The sequence below is a fragment of the Lepisma saccharinum genome, chromosome 1, assembly GCF_977018435.1.
Source record: "Lepisma saccharinum chromosome 1, izLepSacc3.1, whole genome shotgun sequence".
Lineage (NCBI taxonomy): Eukaryota > Metazoa > Arthropoda > Insecta > Zygentoma > Lepismatidae > Lepisma > Lepisma saccharinum.
Genome location: NC_139229.1, coordinates 118,546,326 through 118,566,607, shown reverse-complemented (window position 1 = coordinate 118,566,607; position 20,282 = coordinate 118,546,326). Strand labels below are relative to the sequence as shown.

The 20,282-nt window shown below is 35.6% G+C and overlaps 1 protein-coding gene across 2 annotated transcripts in view; it reads right to left on the bottom strand.

Annotated features, from left to right (window-relative positions):
* Positions 1–20,282, bottom strand: part of LOC145987194 (putative helicase mov-10-B.1) — a 68,643-nt gene that overhangs the window by 27,530 nt on the left and 20,831 nt on the right. For both annotated transcript variants that reach the window (XR_014441626.1, XM_083121715.1), the window contains exons 8-10: positions 4,561–4,720; positions 3,804–3,964; positions 1,174–1,362 (exon numbers count right to left, since the gene is read on the bottom strand). Coding sequence is in view for 1 of the 2 variants with exons in the window: in XM_083121715.1 (XP_082977841.1) it covers positions 1,174–1,362; positions 3,804–3,964; positions 4,561–4,720 (510 nt within the window). In the remaining variant the exon portion in view is untranslated. The remainder of the gene's footprint in view (positions 1–1,173; positions 1,363–3,803; positions 3,965–4,560; positions 4,721–20,282) is intronic.

Genomic DNA, 20,282 nt, shown 5'->3' with positions numbered 1-20,282 from the left:
AAACTGATATTTTATGAATGCAACGTGATGCTTGCATGTTTTATGAAGTTCTGTGTTGGTGGTTGAACACATTGAGTTGTGCTCATCAAATGATATCAACACCAAATGAAGTCATGATCTTGTCCTTTGTGTTTGCCCCTTCATTAATTTCTATTCATCATTCATATTCATTGTCACAGCAAAACTAAAACTTAGAAAAAGCATATGAGAAAAAATACAAATAAAAAAAAATATATAATTTAATTTTATGTATTCCATGCTGTTTTCATGTGCGAAATGACAAAAACAGGTAACCAATTGTTCGTAAATGAATAAAAAAAACCTTTTCACTATAATTTCTTCATCATTTCATAAAGGAAGTAAAGGTTCTGCTCTTGCTCCCTATCGACTGCTTTCAATTTGTAAATGGAGCCATTATTCTCTCTCCCACATTTGCACATGAACACTTCCAGCAAATTAAAAGTGCATTTTAATTCCCCCCCCCCCCCATTTGTGGAAATAAACTCCAGATCAATATTGAAGCAATTAGCGTACCTGAGGCTATGTACACGAGCACTTAACAGAGGATGCCACACCACTTAACAAAGGATCATCCTGACTATGAGTCCAGATGTTAGACCACATTAGCCTGCAAGAATGCAGTTTGCAGGACAGATTATACAAAGAAAAAGTTGAGTTCCTTCCAAAAATATCATAGTTGTAATATAATACATTAATTACATATATTATAACTTTATTAATCAAATTTAGATTGTTAAAATGTTGAACTATTGATATGGCTCAGCCCTAAGGTAAAACCTGAAACAATTCTCAATAAAGTTTTCTTTAATTATTTTAAAATTATATTTTCTTGTAATTAAACTAAACTAAGCTCCATAGTACAACATGTCAAGTGCCATGGCCTGCCAAGCGACTATCGGGTGACACATGGTCAGCTCATCAAGAACTATTGCCACTCTTTTCTGGCTTTCGCGACCAGAGCCTGCTACTTTTTCTTTTCAAGTAGCTCCTGAATTGTCCACATGATGCTGGGTCAACACTGGCATTCTTGGAGCTCCTACTGAGGATTGAACCAGGACTTCTCACACCAAAAGCAAGAGCACTGGCTACAAGGTTATGCAGGAGCTCAATATTTCTTTCTAGAATGAAAAACTAAAATCTCAGAAGTCTTACTTTATGGAATCTGCATCAGCCAAAAGAGGTGGGAATGTATCATAATCATCACAATGTTCTGGAAAAACAAGGTCAAACATTTCCTTGTTTATGAGATTATCAATAGCTCTGTGCATTGTCACAATTGGGTATCGTGAGATTGTGAATCGGACATCGAAAGTCAGGTTCGGATAAAACTGCTCAATAAATCTGAAATGAAAAGAAAAGTACAGGTACATTTAATACCACCATCTGCTCAAATGCTACAGATTCTAAGTCTTAACTAAATGTTCGCTACGTGAATTCTACACAACAGAAGAAATGTGAATGCAGGAGGAGTTCCATGTCAGATATAAATTAGTTGTTCTTTAACCCTTGCAATATGGGAGCTGTTTTCCTGGTACTTACTTCAAATAGAGCTGTTTCCAGCAGAAAAATTGAATTCCATACTTTCTATAATAAAAATCTAATATCTCGCAAACTACGAACGGTAGCATTACGAGCCATACCTGGTTTTGTTCAGTACAGACAAGGCTACAAGCACATGCTAGTCTAGAACAAATTTGTTCCATCAGCTGGAAGAACAGAACATATTTTTTAAGAAAGTATTTTTGTAAATGAAATTTGGCTACTCCACAGAGGTCCACAGAGGTTATGCTGGGGTACGAGTTTTGAGTATTTTTGTTTCAAGTCCACTTTATGCACAGATAGGCCAATCGGGTCAGGGTCTACAGTATAATATGGGACTTTGAACCACTATGCGCCTCCACCGGGTATTGAACCCATAACCCCTTGATTACAAGGTAACAACTTTACTACTATGACATCGGGATGGTACCAGAGTCCATGCTGGGATGGGAAGGTTGAAAATGGTGCATGCATATGGTGTTGTATATGAGCCACTCCACTCTCCTACAAATAAATTATGAGCCTGTTCCCAAAAGGAACTGTGGGAAAGAATGATTTTGAATGTGAGGCAAGAGATCACAGGTTCACGGCTGGCTTCATTTTTGATTGCAAGTTTGGTAATCCCAACATGAACTCCTTATCCCCTTCCCATCTCCTGTTCCATTATCACTTGCCTACTTTAAGGAAGAAAAAAAACCCGCTGCATACATTTGCAGGCTGGAAAAGATTGTCCTTTGCCTGCAATGTCATGTTTTGGCAAGAAATAGAAATACAGTATTGATGTTGATAAAAATCAAGAAAATCTACCGTGCCCTTCCCACACAGAGACTGACAATTAACACTTACTAATGACACACTTCATGCAGCAATAAGAACATGTATCTCTGAACATTATCTGAGCAAGTGTGTTTCAGAAGTTAAAAATGAGTCTTGGTACATGTGCTGTACCATGCTGCATTTGGTCGAATACCTGTTGGTACAGTGGGAAGCATAAGTATTACCAAGCAAATTGTCTATGTCCACGTTCATGCTCTTTAATTTTGCCAATGAGAACTTCAAAAATGAAAACAAAATGCCAAGTAAGGTGCTGACAACCTCTGCACTAGCATCCGTAAAAATATATTCCTTTCCTTGTGAACAGGATAAGTGGTCAGAAGTATATGCCACTTACACATTATTTTTTCTTTTATTTCACATTATTACATTTCCATACATTCATTATATAATAATAATTATTATTACTCTCTGACATCTAGATCCTTAGCAAAAAGAATTTTAGACATTCTTCAATCTTTCCATTGAAGAATACAAAGAATATAGATATATCATAACAATATAAATGAAACAACAATGTATTGCTAATAGTTGGATATTGCAATACCAGCACAACAATAAAATATCTCTATGGTGAAAATTGAGTAAAACTCGTACCAGCCATTCAGTGTTCATGAATTTTTTAGTGAAATAGTTTTAATTCATATCTGGAATTTTGATAACCCACAACATTGAAACTTCTCATAAACCTATGAGGTAAGTGAAATTAAACAACGTTTATAGGAACGTGCAAACTATTTCTAATTTTCAGAAGTTTATCATCCTGACATATCTACAGCAAACTGCATCATTTGCTTTTTCAATCATGTATATATATATATCTCGTTTTTAAGCATCTCTTAATACTTTGTGATGTGCACATGCACAGTGGTTGTACTAGAGTAAACATTTAATGACACAACTTTCCCTCATGTATTATAACCAAGGATGTTTTTTTCTGATTCCACAAGGGAATCAGCATAGAATGACAGATAATGATGGTATTTATATACAGCAAATATGTAACACAAAGCTACAGAATTTAGTGATTTACTGTTAAGGAAGTCCATATTCTGCCTCATGATTTTGCTGTAGAATCAATCAAAATTCTTGCATATTACATAGCTCACAGAATATAAAGATTCTTGAATGCAATCGGTCCTTAATAATGATGAAATTCAAATGAATACCATCAATGTAATCTGATGCTGACACATCGGCACAGATTCAGATCAAACTTCACACCTTTTCACTCAATTCGAATGAATTATTCCTTTTTATTAAAGGGCAAGGCTCAGCCTGCGGCTGTTGTGCCACCTAACCCATCTGTACTCCATAATCCCATCATCTGTATTGTTTTTTCACAAATATCAGAAGGTCATTGGTAAAAATACATAGACTCACAGTTACTGAAAATGCGAAGCACTTACTCAAAAGAAAAGCCTATTCTCACAGTGTCATCCCTAACATCATGTACAGTACCCTCATATTCTACTCCTTCAACATCAGTAGGCTCTTCCCCATATCTCATTCTGGTATATATGAAGTCATTTCTCAGAATAGAAGGTCTCTTCTCTGCCAATCCAGGAACCTATAATTATAATAACATGAACAACTACAATCAACTCCTGCAAAGTACACTTTATACACAGTAAAGCATCATACCATTCATCAGGAACAACTGTGATATTAAGTGAAAATGGACCACTCAGTTGCTAAGTGACTTACCATTCACCAAGGATAATGGGGACATTAAGTGAATACTGCCTTAATTGCCAAAGTGACTTACTATTTACCAGGGACACCTGGGTCATTACGTGAAGAATCGATACGTCAGACATTTTCTGATTACAATTCTCGTATGTATCTCTTTCTTCTTACATTAAATGTGCATCACTTGTGTTGCAAAGACAATGTGTTAAGTCAAATTCAGAGCAAAGTTAGCTATAGGAATGTCCAAGGATAAGATATCTGCACAGGTATTTGAAAAAGTGGTATAATTATCACTAAGGGGTCTTAGGGGTGTCAAGAGCAATCCAAGTTGGAAACTGTAAAACAGTCAAGGTGGATTTCTGAACAAATTCTCTCTCTCTCTCTCTCTCTCTCTCTCTCTCACACACACACACACACACTAATATACATACATACATACCAAAAGGAAAAGAATGGTAGAGCTAATTACACTACCTCTAATTCAAACAGTGGCAAGCCCTCCAAGTGATGGAAATGGACATTCTTCATATTGTAGCTCTCCAGTTTGACAACCTCATCATACTCCTCAATGAACAAGAGTGTGTGGAACCAATCTTTGTAATTCCAGTTGGTTAGGTGCCCGTAAAACAGTCCTCTGCAGAAGACAAGAGGAGCAAATGCACATCATAAAGTAACACATGCTAACTGTTATGGATTTTAATTCACTACTATGCCTATCTAAACATTAATATATTTGCTAAAATAAGAGTAATTCAAGACATGATAAACTTCGTGCTGGAAATTATTGTTGGCTAAATAATAAATTAAGTGCTCTCAAACTCTAGTGACATGTCACATACGTCTAGTTCACATCCTCACATTAATGGAAACAAACAAACTCATGTTTAAAAGGACTTGAAAGTGCTACTTCAAAATGTTCTCTCATAAGCATTATTCAATACAAATAAGGGCAGAAAGCCTAAAAGATCAGATTGCGATCTGCTGTTGACAACCCAGATATCCAATGAAAGATGCATAACATGATAGATGGTAAACAATGGTTTACAACTTATCATGAGAACTGTGGCATTTAACCTTTACTCTGCCGAGGGGGTCCTCAGAAAGTAACCCAGGTTTCGCCGAGGCCTTTGGTGTGAATTTTAAATTTGTACACTTATTTGACAAAAAATGTTATAACTCGCAGTCTATTTGACCAATCTACTTCAGGTAACTTTTGTCTTGCAGTTAAAACATCAGGGCATGCGACCATGCAAAAATCAAATGCCAAACCCAATAAGAGGGTTTGGGTGGGCCGCAGCCCCCAATTTTCAATGAAAAAAATCATAAAAATGGGGAGTTTGTTTCACATATTCGATAATGTAATGCACCCAGGAACATGCAATGACTTTCATTCAGTTGAGAAAGGACCATTCTTTGAAAATAAGGTTAAAGTTTGCGTCCCCTTGCCAAAATAGCAGGGGAAGGGGGAGCAAACTCCCCATTTTTTATGATTTTTTCATTGAAATTTAAGGCCGCGGCCCACCCAACCCCTCCTATTGGCTTTGGCAATTTGATTTCTGCACTGTTGCATGCCCTGATGTTCTAGATGCAAAACAAAAGTTACCGGAAGTATATTGGTCAAATAGTCTACGAGTTATGGCATTTTTTAGGTTTCGCCGAGGCCTTTTGGCGCAAATTTGAAATTTGTACACTTATTTGACAAAAAAATGTTATAACTCATAGACCAATCTACTTCGAGTAACTTGTTTTGCAGCTAAAACATCAAGGCATGCAACCGTGCAGAAATCAAAATGCCAAAGCCAATAAGAGAGGTTGGGTGGGCCACGGCCCCCAACTTTCAATGAAAAAATCATAAAAATGGGGAGTTTGTTTCACATATTCGATAATGTAATGCACCCAGGAACATGAAATGACTTTTATTCAGTTGAAAAAGGACAATTCTTTGAAAATAAGGCTATAGTTTGCGACCCATTCCCAAAAGAGTGGGGGAAAGGGGGCAAACTCCCCATTTTTATGATTTTTTTCATTGAAAGTTGGGGACCGCGGCCCACCCAACCCCTCATATTGGCTTTGGAGCTTTGATTTCTGCACGGTTGCATGCCCTGATGTTTTAGCTGCAAAACAAAAGTTACTCGAAGTAGATTGGTCAAATAGTCTACCAGTTATACCATTTTTTGTCAAATAAGTGTACAAATTTAAAATTTGCGCCAACATCCATACATAACTTTGGACTCGGGGGGAGGGGGTGCATCCATATGACGTACCAAAGCTTCGTTTAACATACTGTAAGTGTTTCTGACCGAACAGAAAAGTATCAAGATATTAAATAAACAGGAATTTTGGAATCAGCTGCATGGTCGAAATATCAACAAAAATACGAGTAGCACCTTATATTCGATGGTTGATATATCGACCAAAATACGAATAAAGGTTAATGAAGGATAGATGCCTATTGCAAAGCAACAAACCATTCATCAGAAACCATTTTGCCATTAAGAGAAAATGGCTGACCCGGTTACTAAGTAAACTCCCATTCAGCAAGAATAAATAGGGCCTTAAATGAATAATGCTTCAGTTGCCAAAGTGACTTACTATTTACCAGGGACACCTGGGACAAAAAATGAAGAATGGATACTTCACTTGTCAAAGGACTTACAATTCACCAGACAGAACAGAGACATTAAGTGATTAATGAGTGTCTTAGTTGTTAAAGTCACTCACATTCTCCAGGAACAACTGGGACATTACCTGAAAAATAAATGCCTCAGTTGCTACAGTGACTTACCACTCACCAATGCAAGGATGGTTGATTTGTTGTCTTAAGTCCACTTTATGCACAGTAAGGCTAATTGGGACTACCAAGGCAAGGACAATGGGGTCATATAGTGAAGAATGCATGCCTCATTTGCCTAATGAGGACAACAGGGACATGGAGTGAATAAAAGATGTTTCAGTTGTCAAAGTGATTCGCATTCAATAGGGACAAGTGGAACATTATGTGAAGTTGCCAAGGCAATTACTACTCAACAACGACAAAGGGATCATTTAGTGAAGAATGTAAGCCTCACTACCCAATTGACTTATCATTCACCAAGGACAACATGGATATCAAGTGAAAAACAGGAGTCTAATTTGCCAGAGCACTTAATATTCACCAAGGTCAATGGGGTCATTTAGTGAAGAATGTAAGCCTCACTAACCAATTGACTTATCATTCACCAAGAACAACAGGGACATCAAATGAAAAACAGGAGTCTCATTTGTCAAAGTGATTCTCATTCACTAGGGACAAGTGGGACATTATGTGAAGAATGGAGGCCTCAGTTGCCAAGGCACTCACTATTCACCAAGGTCAATGAGGTCATTTAGTGAAGAATGTAAGCCTCACTAACCAATTGACTTATCATTCACCAAGGACAACAGGGACATCAAGTGAAAAACAGGAGTCTCATTTGCCTGAGCACCTACTATTCATCAAGGTCAATGGAATCATTTAGTGAAGAATGTAAGCCTCACTAACCAATTGACTTATCATTCACCAAGGACAACAGGGACATCAAGTGAAAATCAGGAGTCTCATTTGTCAAAGTGATTCCCATTCACTAGGGACAAGTGGGACATTATGTGAAGAATGGATGTCTCAGTTTCGAAGTCACTTACTATTCAACAATGACAATGGGGTCATTTAGTGAAAAATGTAAGCCTCAATACCCAATTGACCTTTTCATTTACATTTATTTATTTAAGTGTCCACTACTAGGTACAGTTGGAAATTAAGGAAATATATATTTTTATTCAATCAAAAACCCCTACCACAAGCTGCGGTAGCTCAGTCGTTAAGGTGTCTGACTACCATGCGAGAGACCCGGGTTCGATCCCCGGCAGGAGAGAACTGGGATTTTTTCCACCTGTTCAAGCGGGTCCGGTGCCCACCCGCATCATATAAATTGGGTACCTGGAGGAAACTCTGGGGGGTAAAGATGGCTAGAAGCAAGAACAGGGACATCAAGATACAACAGGGACATCAAGTGAAAAACAGGAGTCTCAGCTGCCAAGGCACTTACTATTCACTAAGGTCAATGAGGTCATTTGGTGAAGAATGTAAGCCTCACTAACCAATTGACTTATCATTCACCAAGGACAACAGGGACATCAAGTGAAAAACATGAGTTTCATTTGTCAAAATGATTCCCATTCACTAGGGACAAGTGGGACATTATGTGAAGGATGGATTCCCCAGTTTCCAAGTCACTTGCTATTCAACTATGACAATGGCGCTACTTAGTTAAAAATGTAAGCCTCACTACCCAATTGACTTATCATTCACCAAGGACAACAGGGGCATCAAGTGAAAAACAGGAGTCTCATTTGTCGAAGTGATTCCCATTCACTAGGGACAAGTGGGACATTATGTGAAGAATGGATGCCTCAGTTGCCAAGGCACTTACTATTCACCAAGGTCAGTGGGGTCATTTAGTGAAGAATGTAAGCCTCACTAACCAATTGACTTACCATTCACCAAGGACAACAGGGACATCAAGTTAAAAACAGGAGTCTCATTTGTCAAAGAGATTCCCATTCACTAGGGACAAGTGGGACATTATGTGAAGAATGGATGCCTCAGTTGCCAAGGCATTTATTATTCACCAAGATCAATGGCGTCATTTAGTGGAGAATGTAAGCCATACTAACCAAGCGACTTATCATTCACCAAGGACAACAGGGACATCAAGTGAAAAACAGGAGTCTCATTTGTCGAAGTGATTCCCATTCACTAGGGACAAGTGGGACATTATGTGAAGAATGGATGCCTCAGTTGCCAAGGCACTTACTATTCACCAAGATCAATGGCGTCATTTAGTGGAGAATGTAAGCCTAAATAACCAAACGACTTATCATTCACCAAGGACAACAGGGACATCAAGTGAAAAACAGGAGTCTCATTTGTCGAAGTGATTCCCATTCACTAGGGACAAGTGGGACATTATGTGAAGAATGAATGCCTCCGTTGCCTAGACACTTTTTAACAATGTAAGTCAGTATAATTCAAACTCAGTATCAGCACAATAGGTAGTAGCTATGGTGCTATATTGAAAAGGAAATTTAAATTTGCATATACTAATTAATAATGTTTATGTTCAAACAATAATAAATACCTTTATAATTATTAAATTGATAAAAGAAAACTAGAAACAACAAAATTACAAGAGCATTTATAACATATCAATGCTATACTTGAGAAGAAAATATCTCTTTGTTATCTCCTTCCGGGATAAAGCAAGTCTTTGTATTCACAATTCTGAGCTTCAGTTTTCAAGATTCATCATCTGACCAAACCACATCCAAACGTAGAACATATAAGTGTCACACTATGCAACCTTCCTCCAAGCACTCATTTGAGGAACTGTAACATTTACAAGCATGCTCGTTAAGCCAGATGAAAATAGATACCTATTCACTGCTTCAAAATCAACATGGCATCTTTTATACATATCAGTGTCATTCCATAACTTTCGAATCTTTATAAGATTATATCATGATCAAAGTTCATTCAAGTCATAAAAGGCTTCTATATAACTTAAACATCCAAGTTATTATAACGTTGCCAAGTTTAATCTTTAAAAGCAACAATTATTATACAAATATATCACCATCCCATATTGATATATCTGTCCTTATCTTTGTTCCATCTTGAGCTCCTCACAAAGTCACAGACAACTAGTATCAGAGCAACTAGTTCAAGCCAGATCTTTTAGTATGTGCAATCTTCAATTGTTTTTGTTTTATATTTTTGTCCATAAGTGCTTAACTTGAATGTTTGTGTTGTAAATGTACATATTTTTTGCTCTGTTACAGCTATTTTACTATGTATATTACAATATACTTATCTAATGATTATAATTACCATTTTTTGAATGTTGATACAAAATACCAAGTATGACATCATATTATACATTGAACAATTTTAAAGAGTTGACCTTTGTATATAAATCTTGATGCCAATGCAAATGTACTCAATTTCAATAAATTTAATTATAAATTTGAATGTATCATATCTTTCTTGTCTGAAAGAACACATATGATTGAAGATATTTGTTTTTCATATTGCCAGTCAAAAATAACTGTTATGACCAACTTATTATAAATATTGCACAAATGTGGAACTTTGAACTTAGCCTAACCATTTTCAAATGTTGTTATGAGAATGTATTATTTATATTGTCATACTGGCGCTCAACAAGGGACGAACCCACAACAACAGATCTGAGCACTACTGAGAATTTTAACATATAACAATTAATATAATGCCTCTATATTTACAAACTGTTTTCATGTTTACCATTATAATCATCTGAGTATAACTGAATATTTGTTTTCCAACAATACAACCAGAACTTGTTCATCATGAACCAATACAGTGCAACTACACATAATGAGTTTTTAGTACATAATAATGTTGCAAAACAAAATTTAAAAAAATCAAGTTCTACATACCCACAATTATTATCTAGTGAAGTTCCATATGAACCATTTTTACATAAAACAATGTAGCTACATAACATTTTTATTTATTATCAACCAATGAAGTACCATTAAGAACTTCATTCTTAATCTGAGAGCATAATTTCTATATTAATCTTTATTTAGCCAAAAATATATTAATTATAATTTTCTATATGTAGAGTAAGTTACCTATGATCCAACTAAATTTCCCATTGGGAATTCATCCATTTATCTAGTAACATCAGCTAACAAGACAAAAATCTAAGTCCCTGCATCAAAAGCAAACATCCTCAGATTTACAGAGTGTCGAAACTAAGATTTCTTACATCACAAATCAATTCATGCAAGAAATGTATAAATTATGATGTGCGCACAAAAATTAAAAATCTCAAATAACTGTTGTTCCTGAACTCACAGTGTCACGGCACGAATTTTCTATTCTGCCCTTTGTGAACACATTTTGGAGCCATAATGCATTCTAGCATTTTAAAGGAACCTACTACTTGACTTAAGCTTAGATCAAAACGTCTTTGCTTCTTGTCAAGTTTATTTCTATTTGAGCCTACAATTCAACTCTTGGAATCTCAGAGCTCTATAAAATGTTTTTAAGCCACAGCTAAATCTTAGCATTAAAATCTATTATGCACATGCTATCACATTATATTATACATTTTTTGCACTCCAAAATACACATAACAAAGAATATTTGTTATATTGAATTTTTCCACAGCTAATCACAACTAAGGATCAAGATATATGAATGAGGACCAATGTTGGATTATGAAGATCAACTTAAGGCAAACTCTACAGATGAATACTTTATACCTGAACTAATGTTTCAGACTCAAGGAAAGAAGCACGAAAAATGAGAAAATTTATACATTGACATCTGACTAAAGAAAAATTGTGCATAAAGTACTGTGACTCACTGTAACACCCTTAAGCAACAGTCTAAGCGAAGAACTCAACCAACCAACCCCCATGGGTATGGTTGTGAAACAAAGCAGTATTTTTTGTTCTTCAAACCAACAAAATAAACAACATGTTATCAGTTAAGAAATCATTATCATGTTTTGCAATGATGAAGAAAATATTACATTATACATTTGTGAAGTATGAACATATATATTGGACATATAATCTCAGATGTATAACACTGTCAAACATATACATGTGTATATTTAAAAAGAATTTACAACCATGAATCAATTTTCGATTATCAGAATAGCTTTGAGTTTGCAATTGAGAAAATACTATCTGAAATTGTCAAATAATTAATCAATCTGTGTCTACTCTTAATATAGATCACACTTATAGAGAATGACATCACACTGACAATACCTTGTGAAAGCTCATTACTATAATATCTTCAAGTGCAAAGATATCATATGATCATGTCAAAGTCCTTTAATATGCTGTCAAAATAAATCACAAATTAACGTTGTTATTCATTTAGAATAAAACAACTAAACTATACCTCATACCAACAAAATTCCATCCTAGTCTGTATAAATATTTTATCAATTCCTAGCAAGTGCATTGATAAAATAACATATCTCTGAGGCTTAATTGACAAATCTTTTTAACGTAGTCGTGTGTGATTTCAGAAGTCATCAAAAATATATCTAACATAGCTTTAATCCAAAACATGGTAAGAATGGTTATCTCAAAAGATACTTGATATTTACGATCATTATCAATATAAGACACGTGGCTCAGAGTAATCACTTATGTAATTAAGTACATTTATATTATAACATAAATGGAACATTACATTCCCTGAAAAAAAAAAACTAGTGTAACTGGTCTTAATATGTATTTTTCCTTCATAAATTTATACCCCTAAGATGTGGAAATAGTCAACCTTCAATCATCATATACAGCAGCATCATCGTGTGGCTCAGCTTGATAAGTGTATTTGAAATCATAAATATCAGCACTACACGATTACTATTGGAAGAATCTAAATTTGATAAAGCACCAGAGATAAATGTGCATCATAAAAAGAAATATATATATTCATGTAATAAATATTTCTACATTAAGTGTCACAATAGGACTTACTATTGCCTTTACGTGAACACTTCACAATGCTTTCATGCAACTGTAGCATGGAATTATGAGTGACGAGCTTGGATCATCTAGTGGATGTCTCTGCTACATGTCAACTTCATAAAATATACGAGAAAACAATTCATCTTCAGGAATTATTGACTTAACAATTCCCTAATAGCAAATAAAATAATTCTCGTATATAAGCATTTTAAATGCACTTCCATTCTTGGTACACTACCACTGCTTAACGAACATCTTGGGTAACATCTTTCACCAGCTATTCAAGTTTGTTACATAGATGAACTATTAAAGTGTTTTAAAATTTGCTTTTGTTGTGCATAATAATGCCAAGTTTCCCATAAACGTGCGGAGTTATATTTAAGTATAATAAACTTAAATATAGTGATCATGCAACTGAACTGTACATAAAATAAATCACAAACTTGTACTTCAAAATATTATATTGCATTTTTGTCCATCAAGATGAACAGTAGTACTGTGGCCAAATATACCTCCCTAGACCAACAGTCTAGAAGATACTCCCAACCAACCACCCTTGTAAGTTGATGTGTTAAGCAGTTACTACATCTATGTAAGATATAGCAGCTAAAGAAACATCAACTTGTTCTTGTTTACTTTGGGCAAGAAATTTCTGCACCAGATCAGCATGTGAGCTATTGATATTCTGCAAATGTTGCAACCAGAATTTCCTCTTACCAAGTGAACACCTCCATAACTTTACGTGTTCAATGGCCACGTTTTCAATAAAATCACCATTCATGCAAAACAAAATTGAAATACGAGAATCCCCAAAATTTTTTATACATAAGTAAGGACCCTCAAACAGAAAACAATATTTTCTTATAGGATTATCATCCATGTCTCTCTGTCTACATTTGACAAAAAAAAGATCACCAGGTGAGATTGATATTTTATTCACTTCCTTTTTGTTCAATTTATCTAACCTTTTTGTTCTAGCAGTGTGGCTCTTAATTTGAGACATGATTAGTTTTTTGTTCCATGGTATGATGTCACCTTGAGAACAAAATGCATCACCCAAATTAAAACTTGGCTCTTTGTTTAGTCTCAACTCTATAGGAGCAAATCCTGTATGTGAAGAAATAGCATTATTTAGCCAATGCAAAGCCAAGCTAACATGCTGTGGCCATAGTGAGTGGTTGTCTATGCACAACACCCTCATGACACGATTAAGTTCAGCATGATAATGCTCCACCATATTGGATGAAGGGTGATATGGAGGAGTAAACACAAGTTTAATACCATACTCCTTCATCTTTGTATTAAATATGTGTGAACGAAACTGCGGTCCATTATCAGAAATTATTTTTTCCGGTATGCCGAGATGCACAAAATAAATTTCACATAATTTTTTCAATACAGAAACAGCATTGCTGTTAGGTATAGGATAAGCAATCAAGTATCTGGAAGCTGCGTCCAAAATAGTGAAAAGGAAACGTTCACGTTTAGGACCCATGGTAAAAGGACCTTGTAAATCAATAAATAAAATCTTACCAGGTTCATCAGTTAAGTGTATTTTGGCTAAATGTTTAGGGGGGTGCCTGTTTGGTTTTGTACGAACACAAATATCACAATCTGTGACATATTGTTGTACATCTTTTCTCATGCCTTTCCATTGAAAGTGACAAAATATTTGAGAAAGAGTATCTTGTCGACTTTGGATTATAATTATTTCTGTTCATGTCATTGAACCGTGCAGGATTTCTTAAAGATTGAAAATTTTCAATTACTTGCAACGTTTGGTGCAATGTACATACGTTATTAATCACCATGTGTTCACTAATCCTGTGTGGTAATAATGAGGCTAATTGTGCTATCAAATGAGGTTCTTCAGCATGAGGCTGAGTAGACTTCAAAATTTTGTAGTTCTTATTCGCATATTGTAACAGGCTTACATTACTCTCTTTTGTAAAAGGAGAATTCAAAGTTTGAGTCAACTTTACTGATTTCCAGCGGTCATTCTGATAATGTGCCAAAAAAGCCTCTTTAAATTCAGAATAAGTGGTAAACTGATTCTTTACTTCTAAGTACCAAGTTCTAGCACAATCAGTTAGAAGTTTTGGTATGTACTTCAAGAATTGACTTTCTTTGATGTCATAAATATCTAGGTTTTCCTCTACTTTTTCTAAGAATTCCGATGGTGCAAACTCTAAAGATATCCCATCAAAATGAGGGAAATGCCTCAAGTCCTGTGGTTTAATGAGAACTTTAATTTGACTCTTATTACAATTAGTCAATGGAACATCTACTGAATGACTAACATTATTCATATGACCAGCATCATGTTGTGCATATGAAATTTTGTCATCAACATTATTATTAGCAACTGATTTGTTCTTCCTCAATTTTCGACGCTTAGATGCTAATCTTGTATTTCGGTATGGACCACTAAGCATACTTACTCTATCATGATCTGAATCTGTACTATTATACATCTCAGATTCAGTATTCACTCCTATATTATGTCTAACAAGACTACTTTTTGGTGAACCATGACAAACTTCATCTTTATTCCCAACTGTATGTTGTCTCTGATTTACAGTGTGAGAACTCATTCGAGGTGTAAAGTCACTCTGTGCTTTAGCTGTATTTTTAACTGCTATTATATCATGAGTTGATAATGGTGTTAATGCATTATTAACTACACTCATGATATTGGTTTCTATTTGTAGAAGTGCATTCTTAACACCTAATTCCAAAGAAGAGTTGATATTGCCTTTATTATTTACATCATGCAACTTATGCAATTCATCATCTCTATAATACTTGTGCCTTGTACTAATATCCACCGACTTATCACTATCAACATCACTCCTAATTGCATCATTCTCTGGAACGCGAGTGATAATAATATGCCTTGCACTGCTAGACATAACTTCTTTATCAACCTCATCATGTTGTATGCCAATAGATTTGACATCAACCTGTGGTTCAGTTGAATTAGCATACTTGGTTTCACTTCGTAACTTAATTAGATCATTACTTAATGTACCAAGTGATACACTACACTGAGCACAAACCTCAAGACATTGATCCAGTTGAGAAGTAAACTGTTTGGATAAATTACTAACTGTATCGTCTAATTTTTTATCCATATCCGCAGCAAGATAAACTAGCTCATCATTCATCCTTTGATCCAGTAATTGAACTTTCTTTTCTAACTTTTCTGTTCTATCTAAGCATTCCTTACGGAACTGTGAAATATCTACCTTAATTTCTCTAAGTTCCTTACTTTGAGCTTTACTGGCTTCAATACTTTCTTTCATCTGACTCTGCACAGCACAGATACCTTCTTTCATTTCACCTTGCACTGCAGAGATACCTTCTTTCATTTCACCTTGCACTGCAGAGATACCTTCTTTCATTTCACCTTGCACTGCAGAGATACCTTCTTTCATTTCACTTTGCACTGCAGAGATACCTTCTTTCATTTCTGCCTGCTGCGATTTGAGCATCATCACAATGTCAGCCAATGTGATCTCCTTCTCCATAATGTTAGGTATTGAAACTAATATCAGAAACAGGAATATTCACAACTCAATAACTTATTCTTTCCTATCCAATAATTGTAACATTTGAGTCCTCATAATCTAAGTTTAACAATGTAAGTCAGTATAATTCAAACTCAGTATCAGCACAATAGGTAGTAGCTATGGTGCTATATTGAAAAGGAAATTTAAATTTGCATATACTAATTAATAATGTTTATGTTCAAACAATAATAAATACCTTTATAATTATTAAATTGATAAAAGAAAACTAGAAACAACCAAAATTACAAGAGCATTTATAACATATCAATGCTATACTTGAGAAGAAAATATCTCTTTGTTATCTCCTTCCGGGATAAAGCAAGTCTTTGTATTCACAATTCTGAGCTTCAGTTTTCAAGATTCATCATCTGACCAAACCACATCCAAACGTAGAACATATAAGTGTCACACTATGCAACCTTCCTCCAAGCACTCATTTGAGGAACTGTAACATTTACAAGCATGCTCGTTAAGCCAGATGAAAATAGATACCTATTCACTGCTTCAAAATCAACATGGCATCTTTTATACATATCAGTGTCATTCCATAACTTTCGAATCTTTATAAGATTATATCATGATCAAAGTTCATTCAAGTCATAAAAGGCTTCTATATAACTTAAACATCCAAGTTATTATAACGTTGCCAAGTTTAATCTTTAAAAGCAACAATTATTATACAAATATATCACCATCCCATATTGATATATCTGTCCTTATCTTTGTTCCATCTTGAGCTCCTCACAAAGTCACAGACAACTAGTATCAGAGCAACTAGTTCAAGCCAGATCTTTTAGTATGTGCAATCTTCAATTGTTTTTGTTTTATATTTTTGTCCATAAGTGCTTAACTTGAATGTTTGTGTTGTAAATGTACATATTTTTTGCTCTGTTACAGCTATTTTACTATGTATATTACAATATACTTATCTAATGATTATAATTACCATTTTTTGAATGTTGATACAAAATACCAAGTATGACATCATATTATACATTGAACAATTTTAAAGAGTTGACCTTTGTATATAAATCTTGATGCCAATGCAAATGTACTCAATTTCAATAAATTTAATTATAAATTTGAATGTATCATATCTTTCTTGTCTGAAAGAACACATATGATTGAAGATATTTGTTTTTCATATTGCCAGTCAAAAATAACTGTTATGACCAACTTATTATAAATATTGCACAAATGTGGAACTTTGAACTTAGCCTAACCATTTTCAAATGTTGTTATGAGAATGTATTATTTATATTGTCATAACTTACTATTCACCAAAATCAATGCGATCAATTAGTGAAGAATGTAAGCCTCACTACCCAATTGACTTATCATTCACCAAGGACAACAGGGACATCAAGTGAAAAACAGGAGTCTTATTTGCCAGGGCACATACTATTCACCAAGGTCAATGGAGTCATTTAGTGTAGAATGTAAGCCTCGCTAACCAATTGACTTATCATTCACCAAGGACAACAGGTGCATCAAGTGAAAACAGAAGTCTCATTTGTCAAAGTGATTTCCATTCGCTAGGGACAAGTGGGACATTATGTGAAGAATGGAGGCCTCAGTTGCCTAGCCACTTACTATTCACCAAGATCAATGCAGTCATTTAGTGAAGAATGTAAGCCTCACTACCCAATTGACTTATCATTCACCAAGAACTACAGGGTCATCAATTGAAAAATAGAAGTCTCATTTGTCAAAGTGATTCCCATTCACTAGGGACAAGTGGGACATTATGTGAAGAAGGGATGCCTCAGTTTCCAAGTCACTTGCTATTCAACGATGACAATGGCGCTAGTTAGTTAAAAATGTAAGCCTCACTACCCAATTGACTTATCATTTACCAAGGACAACAGGAACATCGAGTGAAAAACATGAGTCTCATTTGTCAAAGTGATTCCCATTCACTAGGGACAAGTGGGACATTATGTAAAGAATGGATGCCTCGGTTGCCAAGGCACTTACTATTCATCAAGTTTCATGGGGTCATTTAGTAACAAAATGTAAGCCTCACCACCCAATTGACTTATCATTCACCAAGGACAACAGGGACATCAAGTGAAAAACAGATATCTCATTTGTCAAAGTGATTTCCATTCACTAGGGACAAGTGGGACATTATGTGAAGAATGGAGGCCTCAGTTGCCTAGCCACTTACTATTCACCAAGATCAATGCAGTCATTTAGTGAAGAATGTAAGCCTCACTACCCAATTGACTTATCATTCACCAAGAACTACAGGGTCATCAATTGAAAAATAGAAGTCTCATTTGTCAAAGTGATTCCCATTCACTAGGGACAAGTGGGACATTATGTGAAGAAGGGATTCCCCAGTTTCCAAGTCACTTGCTATTCAACGATGACAATGGCGCTAGTTAGTTAAAATTGTAAGCCTCACTACCCAATTGACTTATCATTCACCAAGGACAACAGGGACATCAAGTGAAAAACATGAGCTTCATTTGTCAAAGTGATTCACATTCACTAGGGACAAGTGGGACATTATGTGAAGAATGGATGCATCAGTTGCCAAGGCACTTACTATTCATCAAGGTTAATGGGGTCATTTAGTAACAAAATGTAAGCCTCACCACCCAATTGACTTATCATTCACCAAGGACAACAGGGACATCAAGTGAAAAACAGGAGTCTTATTTGCCAGGGCACTTACTATTCACCAAGGTCAATGGAGTTGTTTAGTGAAGAATGTAAGCCTCACTAACCAATTGACTTATCATTCACCAAGGACAACAGGTGCATCAAGTGAAAAACAGATGTCTCATTTGTCAAATTGATTTCCATTCACTAGGGACAAGTGGGACATATGTGAAGAATGGATGCCTCAGTTGCCTAGGCACTTACTATTCACCAAGATCAATGTGGTCATTTAGTGAAGAATGTAAGCCTCACTACCCAATTGACTAATCACTCACCAAGAACAACAGGGACATCAAGTAAAAAACATGAGTTTCATTTGTCAAAGTGATTCCCATTCACTAGGGACAAGTGGGACATTATGTGAAGAATGGATTCCCCAGTTTCCAAGTCACTTGCTATTCAACGACGACAATGGCGCTACTTAGTTAAAAATGTAAGCCTCACTACCCAATTGACTTATCATTCACCAAGGACAACAGGGGCATCAAGTGAAAAACATGAGTCTCATTTGTCAAAGTGATTCCCATTCACTAGGGACAAGTGGGACATTATGTGAAGAATGGATGCCTCAGTTTCCAAGTCACTTACTATTTAACGACGACAATGGGGGTATTTAGTTAAAAATGTAAGCCTCACTAACCAACTGACTTACAATTCACCAAGGACAACAGGGATGCCAAGTGAAAAACAGGAGTCTCACTTGCCAAAGTGACTCCCATTTACTAGGGAAAATTGGGACATTATGTGAAGAATGGATGCCTCCATTATCCAGTGACTTACCATTCATCCGAGTAAACTGAGGCATGAAATGAATAACAGATACTGCATTTGCTGAGTGTCTTACCATTCAGTAGAGATATCTGAGACATTAAGTGTTTAATGGCTACCTCAGCTGCAACCAAGTGACTTACAATTCACCAAGAATATTTATGACATCTAGTGAAATATGGATGCCTCAGTTGCCAAGTGATATACCATTCACTAGGGGCAATTGTCGGATCTGAAGAAATGAAAATGGCTGCTTCAGTTCCTTCGAGCTTACCACCCACCATAACCAATGTCATGTCTAGTGAAAAAGGGTGTCAAAGTTGTATAGGGACTTATTACTTATGAGTTACAACTGGGGCATTAGTGAAGAATATGTACCTGAGTAACAGTTACAAATAGGACACTGCTGACTGAGTTGCAAAATGACAAATATTACGAGGGGATGCTGAAAAGTTCATACCCCGATGTAGAAGGAATGCACTTGGAATGATGAAACTTCATAGTTACTCAACATACTCCCCTCCAAGCTCAATGCACTTTCTGGTCCGGTGCTCCAACTTTTGCAAACCACTTAAAAAAAAATCTGAAGTTTGCTTCTCGCAGCAATGCTCTGTGGCAGTAATCACC